Below are 8,895 nucleotides of genomic sequence, written 5' to 3'. Positions count from 1 at the left end.
TTCGAATTCCAATATCATGGTATTACAAAGTCGAACTAGTGTTGTAATTTAATTCTTGAAATTTGCATATTCATCTCATAATGATCAATTAATACATTTTGAAGTGCAATGTTAACCTCTTTATCCTTGATTTAACTATGATAAGGAAGGAATTATTGAAAATGATTGTGCTATTACAAATCTTAAATATTTTTATTTTAATTCATTCCATAATTATTATTGACTACATGATTAAAATTTATTACAAATACACATAATAATAATTATAATTTATAGGATAACAAACATGTATAATAGAAATGGACTCAAATACCCTTAACCAATTTTTGTGCAAAGTGGAAGAGAAGGACACAAGAAGGTATTTAATCATTTTGGTGCAAAGTGGTGCAATAGGTTGGAGATGAATTACACCAAAAATTTGATACAGTTTGATGAATTTTGGTACAATGAAGATGAATTGGAGATACTCTTAGGGTCTGTTTAATTGTAAAGATAAAATTGAATTGAATTGAAACGAATTTCAAGGAATTGAATTACCTAGAAATTATTTTCTTGAGAATTGTAAATTATTGTGTTCGATTGGGATAATTTTCATGCAAAAAATGTTGAAATAAAAGTATTTTTGATTTTCGTTTGGCTTTATTTTATATGAAAATTGTCAATTAAAGGGATATATTTTATTGGTATTGGAGATGAAATTTGTTTCCATTGCCAACACACAAAAAAATAAATAAAAATTTCAAAAAAATCATCTATCTTTTGGTGTTCATTTGGTTTTGTTTTACATGAAAATTATCATTTAAAGGGAAATATTTTTTTACAATAATTCTTACAATTTGTTTCTATTGCCAAAAAAAATAAATAATAAATAAATAAATTGCTACAGTAACCGAGAATTCCAATTCTCACCATTTTGGTGAGAATTGGAATTCAAGGAAAATATGGAAATTAGCTTCTATGGCATAAAAGGTGGAATTCGAATTCTAGGAAAAATTTTGTCAATCAAACAACAAAAAATTGAAAAGATGGAATTTGATTTTCATTTTCCATGGAATTGGGGTGCAATCAAAAATAACCTTAGTTGAATCTTCTCTCTTTCACCCAAAGTCTACTAAAATTTTCAGCCCGTGACTCACAAATGGATTCACATATTGTGTCGGGTTCCTGTGATACAAATTAGTACAACCTATCAAATATTATTATTATTATTATTATTATTATTATTATTATTATTATTGTTGTTGTTGTTGTTGTTGTTGTTGTTGTTATTGTTGTTGTTGTTATTATTATTATTTCATTTCAATTTGACAAATCTTACGTTTCTAATTAAGCTCTGGTCGATAAAGGCATTTGTTAAACGAGACTTAGCAGTGCGCCTTCACGAGGAGGATCCTACTCTGGGACTTGGGATTGCTTCTCAAAGTCCAAGGAATATGAGATATGTAGGCTATTATATTGAGTCGAAAGTGTATCAATACATAATCCAATTCGAGCAAGCTTGAAAAAAATTCAAAAAAGAACATAACGTCAAGTAGATAGAATGAGTAAGACCATATCAAGGTCCTAACAATACGAATTTGTTCTGATGTTTTTCCAATGCAAATTCACGTAGAATACTGCGCCACCTCAGTAACCACCACAACCTTTTCCCTTGAAATTCTCTATTGTTTTTCTTCTCTTTTGAATTTTTCTTAGGTTTTCCTACCGTGATAGGGCCGGGAACAGGCCCCTGTTACAAGGGGCCACCTCAGCCTTTGATCTGAATTTCAATGTCTCTAGCCCTGTCATAGTAGCAGGACTCTTTTTTCTTCTTTTCTGGGCCCCTCCAGCTGTCCACATGAGTAGGCGAAGAACATATCTTAATCTCTAGAATGTTCTAAGATCAAGAATCCATTGTAATAGGCGGATAAATCATAAAACTGACAAGCAACCATTAGAAAATGACCTCAGAAATATCCAAATAGATTGAATGCATAGTGCTCACACAAGTTATTGCCTGAAATTGCTATCATCTTGGTTACAATTTGTAAATTAAATTGTGTATTTCGAATCACTACAATTTTTAAGAATTGAGAAATCATATTTCTCTACTACCGTAAACTTATATTTTCAATTTAGGGATAAAAGAATTTTTTTTAAACATTACCTATTTATAAATAATAAATTTTTTATCTATATCAATTACAACTGTAAATGGATCAACTCTATCCATATCGGATCCAATATGAATAATTCATTGATCCGATCCGATCCGATAATCCAGTGAATATTTGATTGTTAAATTTATATTCGATTTATTATATTAGCAAATATCCAATCCAAAATTTTAAAAAGTTAGAAAGATAAAATCGATGTTGAAATTAACTTATTATTTAGGCCTGTATTTTAAATCAATACGGCCCAAATAGTGAAAAATCCAAGCAATGGTCTATCCCTTATTTATAACTTGTTCCCTTGGTTTATTTTTTGATGCAAGCCAATGTAGGATGACTCGTGACCTTATGAAAAGCAAAAGAAAATACCGTACAAACAATTGATGGTGTACATGTAGATAAATTTTTATTTTTTTCATGTTTTGAATTTGACGACTTTTTTTTATTATTCGAAATTGCTTTATTTAAGTGACAAAATAACATGCCATAAAAATATTTAATTAACTCAACTATTTATATAAAATCAAATCGAATTGACTTATATTCATATTTGCTCAATTTAATTAACGGATTATCGGATTCAAATTTTAATCGGATTATAGAATTGAGATCTTAAATTCATCTCACATTAATTTCACTGAATTCAGACCAGATTCAGATTAAAATCCAATCCAATAACGACCCTAACTTCAATACTTGTAATCTATGACCCCGTTTGGCCCCCATTACATTTTATTTTTCTCTATCATATTTTCAACTATACAATCTTCCATAAAATAATATTACACGTAAATCGAAAATTTTTACTTCTTTTTCAACCACTCATTTTTCAAAAAAATACTATTCCACCCATTTCTACTTAAAAAATGAGGGTCAAACGGGGGCTATATGTTCAAAGATCATTCGAGAACTCATTTAGTTCAATATTTGTAGTGTTGCATATTTCATACAAAACGCGAATATCTTGTGTCCCTCTCGTTAGAAAACATTTAGAAAAACAAAGTTGTAATTAGAGGTGGCAAAAGGTCTGAATAGTTGGTCGGCTTGTCGGCTCGATTCATCAAAACTCGGCCCATGGATTTCGGGACGAGCTCAAGCTTGAGCCGAGCAGGAGGTTCGTTTGACGAGCTGAGCGCATGAACCTAAAGTTCACGAGTGCATGAGACGAAAGTTTGAGCTGATCCGAGTTGGCTCACTTTTTTTTTTTATATAAAACATGGGTAGCTAGCTGCCTGTGTAGATGCAAGCAGCTGTGTGCTGCCATTGTTGGCAGTTGTGTTGCCTGCAACTTTATTTTTTTAACGGTCAATTCGTTGAGCCACATGGACTGGCTTGGGCTCGATTCTATTTGGCCTCGAGTTGGGTAGGCTCGGCCTTTTCTCGAACCGATCCACGGACCGTCCAAAACGACAAACCAAATTGACATCCCTAAGTAAGTTTACGATAGCAAGCTCACAATTTTGACTTTTCATGCTTAACAACATTTGCCTCTATTTTGAAATATCCCATATTCTTTCATTTTAATGAAATATCCCCCTATATAACGTTTTCTTTGCTGAATACAAAATATTCTTTCATTTTCTCAACGAAGTTTAATGAAATGATGAATATACCATTCTCTTTAAATAAAACAAAAAGAAAACAAGAAAAAATAACGAATTAATTATAATTGTGGTCTCATTTAAAGAAAATAAAATGCAAGCGAGTCTCAAATAATTAATTTAAAAACTAAATGAACATACAAATTAGTTTTTATATTTTATTTAAAAAATAAAGAAAATAAAGAAAAATTTCACTATATTTTATTTATAGTATTACAACGTATAAGTTAATTTTTATCTTATATTTTGTCTTCAATGAACTTATTTTAATTAGTATATATAAGTAAATCAAATGGACAACGACAACATCATAAATTATATTATCAATGATTATTAATAGTTCTTTGATGAAGAAACCACTGATATATTATTGATGATCTTGTCGTCCTTCATTTGATTTACATATATATAATATATATACTAATTACTGTAAATTTATTAAAACTAACTATATGTCGACAATATTTTAAATAGAAGTGAAAATTTTATTTATTTAATTTAATTTTTAAATAAAATATAAAAACTAACTTATATGTTCATTTAATTTTTTAATCATTTATTTGAGATTTGTTTGCATTTTTATATAAAAATTTGGAATTCCAGTTGCAATTAACTCTTTATTGTTTTTATTTAAAAATGAGGATATATTTATTATTTCACAAGATTTTATTGAGAAAATAGAAAAAGAAAATGTTGTATTCTGCAAAGAAAATATCATATAGGGGATTTTCGACCAAAATAAAAGGATAAGGGGTATTCCACAATAGAAGCAAAGATTAGGGTGTTCTGTGCTAATTACCCTTGACAAATCTATAAATTTGACATTACTCTTGTTTCATCATTCCATATGCTATGTTCCTCAATTCGATTTCGAAATTCAAAGCAATTCTATTCAATTATAAGACAAGCCCATTTTAATTCACTGCCTATTTTATCAATTTCTTTGATTTCTCGGTCGATTGAAAAAGGGTTTTTGTCTTCTGTGGCTTCATCTGATAATAATTCAAGAACGCCTCTGTTTTTGTCGGGCTTGAGATTAGATCGCTCAATGGCAAGCAATTCAAATAACCCACAATCAGTTCATGATTTCACTGTTAAGGTATCCAATTTGCACCTTTTGTTAAGTTTCGGATGATGTTAAGAATTATTTATTTATTTATTTATTTTTTGGCCGGGGGGGTGGGGTGGGGTTTATAATTTATTTCTTAATATTTTTTGTGTAGGATATGGATGTTTTGGAATCTTTTGTGAAATGTGTTTTTTTGTCATGATCTTCTTTATTGTTGTGTAATAGTGGTAGGTAAAATTGTTGGGCATGTTTTGATGTGCAGTATTGGAGATATTTAAGATCTTAAGTCTATGGTATTGGCCGATCATGTCCAATCCTCTCCCCAAACATGACATTTATGGTTTTCCTGTAACTAGTTTAAGTTAAAGTTGCACGAGAATTTGAATTTTTATTGTTAGTTGGGGGGAAATTATAAGAGAATGATTCGAGAATATCATATCTACTTTAGCATTTTTAGAGTTAATTGTTCCAATGGTCACGGAGCTTATATCTATGTCACTTAAATTTAAAATATCGAGATTTGGCAACTGAACTATGGAAAACGTTATACGTTACCCACTAACATAACTTCCGTCTCAAACTTCTAATGCAATTGATGACGTGGCTGACGAAATGCACATGTGACACCTCGTCACACCGTTAAACTTTGAAATAGTCGAATTTTTGCCGCTAAACTTTGAAAAATATCTTCTATTGCTCACTAAATTTTGAGGAGGTTGAATTTTGGCCACTGAACGTTGATATAGTCGAAGTTTGGCCACTAAACTTTGTAAAACATCTTCTATTGCTCACTATAAATTTGAATTTAATTAAGCCTCTGTTTATCTCCCTTTAAAGCATAACTCTTGAATTTTCATTCTCAATTTTAACCATACATTTATATAATAAAATATTTTACACATAAACTCATAATTCTTTTTCCAACTTTCTAACTACATATTCTTCAAAAAATCACTATTTAAACCTCTTTTTTTTTTTTTCTTTTTTTTAAATAATGGCTATCAAACAAAGGCTAAAATTCGTTGTTAAAATTCAAATTTAATTTCATTTTAACATTAAATATATTATGTGTTTCATTGCAATTAGTAGTCATTGTCTTGCAAGTATTGTCTATACCACTAAGAATGATTACTCAATTACAAAGTAGTTAAATTTAATTTTAATTTATTTTGTAGAATTTTAAGCCATTATCATCATAATATTTGAATTTTTTACAACAAAACACACAATAAATTTATTGTTAAATAAAATAAAATTCAAATCTTAATAAAGAATTTTAATTAAATTCAAATTTATTGTGAACAATAGAAGACGTTTTGCAAAGCTGTGCAAAGGAAGTAACTACTAATTGCAATGAAACGCACAATATATTTATTATTAAAATTAAATTAAATTTTAATTTTAACAACGGATTTTAGCCCCTATTTGATGGTCATTATTTTTTAAAAAAAGAAGTTTTAAATAGTGATTTTTTTAGAATGAGTGGTTAAAATGAAAAAAAAATTAAGTTTACATGTAAAAATGATTAAAATGACCATGAAAATTAAAGAGTTTTGTTTTAAAGGGAGATAAATAGAAATTTAATAATATCCAAATTTATAGTGAGTAATAGAAAAGGTTTTTTAGATATTAGTGGGCATAGTTCGAATATATCAAAGTTCAGTGCCAAAATTCAATCACCTCAAAGTTTAGTGAGTAATAGAAGACATTTTTCAAAATTTAGTGGTCAAAATTCGACTATCTCTAAGTTTAACGATGTGATGGGGCATGTGCGTTGTCAGCTATGTCATCAATTCCATTAGAGGTTTGAGACGGAAGTTATGTCAATGAGTAACGTACAACATTTTTCAAAGTTCAGTGATCAAAACTCAACATTTAAATTTCAGTAAGCAATCGAAAACATAGATATACGTCCAATAACCATTGGAACAATTAATTTTGCATTTTTATATACTCCATTGACAAGAGATCTATCGTTTATTGTGATGGGGCCTAGTCCAACGCACCAAAAGTACCATTAGTTTATACTATTATTTGGAATGTTTATGATGTAAAACGCTTATAAAATCCTACCCCATCCTTGTATTACGTGCTGCAAAAATAGGATATGTTCATGACATATTTCTAATGCTGTGTGTGCATAAAAGGATTCTCATAGTTTGACGTCATGCCCCTAAAGTTGCCTTCATTTATTGTAGCATAATAAAAAAAAGGATTATCTTGTCTGGAATGGATTTTGGCTTTTAGTTGGAGCTAAATTGCTTATTTTTCGTAAATATTGTTGGAATTTGTCTCAATGTTTTTGAATGTGAATGAATTTTTCCATTGTTATCTTAGCATACCTCAATGAAACATGTTATCTAATGTAAATTGCTATTGTTCTGTAATTTTGTGGTTGCAGGATGCTAAAGGGAATGACGTTGATTTGAGCATTTACAAAGGAAAGGTCCTCTTAATCGTCAATGTTGCATCGCAGTGGTGTGTGGTAGCTTCTTCGATTGCTTTTTTTTCTTCTTCTTTGCAGAAAAGTCTCAATTTATGCTTTCGATGGATATCGTAATATATAATAATAAATACTTCTATAATGAAGAATGATTTTGTTTTGCAATAATTTCTTTTCGAAAGACAAGAAGTCTGTAACTCGATAAGGTGATAGAAATAAGCCAGTTTTTATTGGTATCCCTGCAAGCCAATTTCCATGTTTTTATTTTTCATTTGTATTAAATATTGCATTTTCTGTATATTTATTCAGTGGCCTATTTTTATTCTTGCGCTCTTTTCTGAAGAAACTTATCTTATTCCTTGTTTGCTGCAGCGGTCTCACCAATTCAAATTACACGGAATTGACAAAGGTGTATGAGAAGTACAAGGATCAAGGTTTGATTTGGTTTGCTTTTCTTCGCTTTGATTGTGCACTTGGACAATAATTGTGAAGTTTACTTATTTTGTCATTGGGCTGAATTTTCATATTCATGCGACTAAAGAGAGTTGAAAGAAGAAATAAAATTTGGATGCTTAGGAGAAAAAAGTGTAGATGGGAATTTCATTTATAGCGTGGAATATCTCAAATCAATGTTTGTCTCATTAAGTATACTAGTATATATACTTGAAATTGACAACAAAAATGGGAAGTTGCCAGATTAATAAACTGGGATACTTTTGAACTTACAACCAATAATTATGACAAAAAATACGTGAAAATAAATCTATTTCTGTTTTTACATCCAAGTGCATTTTTTGGTAAGTTTTCGGTAAAATGTGTCACGTTTTACTGTTCCATTTAAAGGTATAACCAGTAGCAAGTTGAAACGTAATAACTTTTAAAGCCCTATTTTGTTTTTTTGAGTGCCAGAATTTATGAATTGTTATTTGCCTATTGCACAGGTTTGGAGATTCTGGCATTTCCATGCAATCAGTTTGGCTCACAAGAACCTGGCACTAATGAAGAGATTCAACAGTTTGCTTGCACCCGATTTAAGGCCGAGTATCCCATATTTGACAAGGTAATAATCATTGAGGAGCTTATTTCTAGGTTTTTATAAATGAACTATTTCTTCAGTCAAACAATCTTAATTATGACAAAGGGAAACAAGCGCATTAGCAAAAAGTTGATATGAAGGTTGTTTTGTGGACGGCAATATAGATTATTAAGATGAAAAAGAGGATGATATATGTCTATTAGATGAATTTGTTGACAGGGTTTTGACCGTGATCGTGTTTTCTTGGTTCAGGTTGATGTAAATGGTTCCAATGCTGCTCCACTATACAAGTTCCTCAAGTCGAGCAAAGGGGGTTTTTTGGGGGACAGTATTAAATGGAACTTCTCCAAATTCCTTGTTGACAAAGAGGGGCGTGTTGTTGATCGCTATGCTCCCACAACATCTCCTCTTAGCATCGAGGTAAATATCATCCATACTATCTGGCAATCTCAATTTCATGCATTGGCAAGGTAATCAAGAACTGAAAATTTGTTCCCTTCGTACTTTGCAGAAGGACATAAAGAAGCTGCTCGAGAAGGCTTAAGCATTAGAGCCATCTTGTTATGTCTTTCAGTTACTAGTAATAAACATCC

The 8,895-nt window shown here is 30.3% G+C and overlaps 1 protein-coding gene across 2 annotated transcripts in view; it reads left to right on the top strand.

Annotated features, from left to right (window-relative positions):
* Positions 1-4,605: 4,605 nt before the first annotated feature.
* Positions 4,606-8,895, top strand: part of LOC111371783 (probable phospholipid hydroperoxide glutathione peroxidase) — a 24,431-nt gene continuing 20,141 nt past the window's right edge. For both annotated transcript variants that reach the window (XM_022993936.1, XM_022993937.1), the window contains exons 1-6: positions 4,606-4,853; positions 7,225-7,301; positions 7,639-7,700; positions 8,208-8,326; positions 8,555-8,722; positions 8,814-8,867. In XM_022993936.1, the coding sequence (XP_022849704.1) occupies positions 4,803-4,853; positions 7,225-7,301; positions 7,639-7,700; positions 8,208-8,326; positions 8,555-8,722; positions 8,814-8,846 (510 nt within the window). In that variant the 5' untranslated portion in view covers positions 4,606-4,802 and the 3' untranslated portion in view covers positions 8,847-8,867. The remainder of the gene's footprint in view (positions 4,854-7,224; positions 7,302-7,638; positions 7,701-8,207; positions 8,327-8,554; positions 8,723-8,813; positions 8,868-8,895) is intronic.

The sequence above is a fragment of the Olea europaea genome, chromosome 22 (genome assembly GCF_002742605.1).
Source record: "Olea europaea var. sylvestris chromosome 22, O_europaea_v1, whole genome shotgun sequence".
Lineage (NCBI taxonomy): Eukaryota > Viridiplantae > Streptophyta > Magnoliopsida > Lamiales > Oleaceae > Olea > Olea europaea.
The sequence above is the reverse complement of the archived record's forward strand: the minus strand, read 5'-3'. Positions and strand labels throughout refer to the sequence as shown.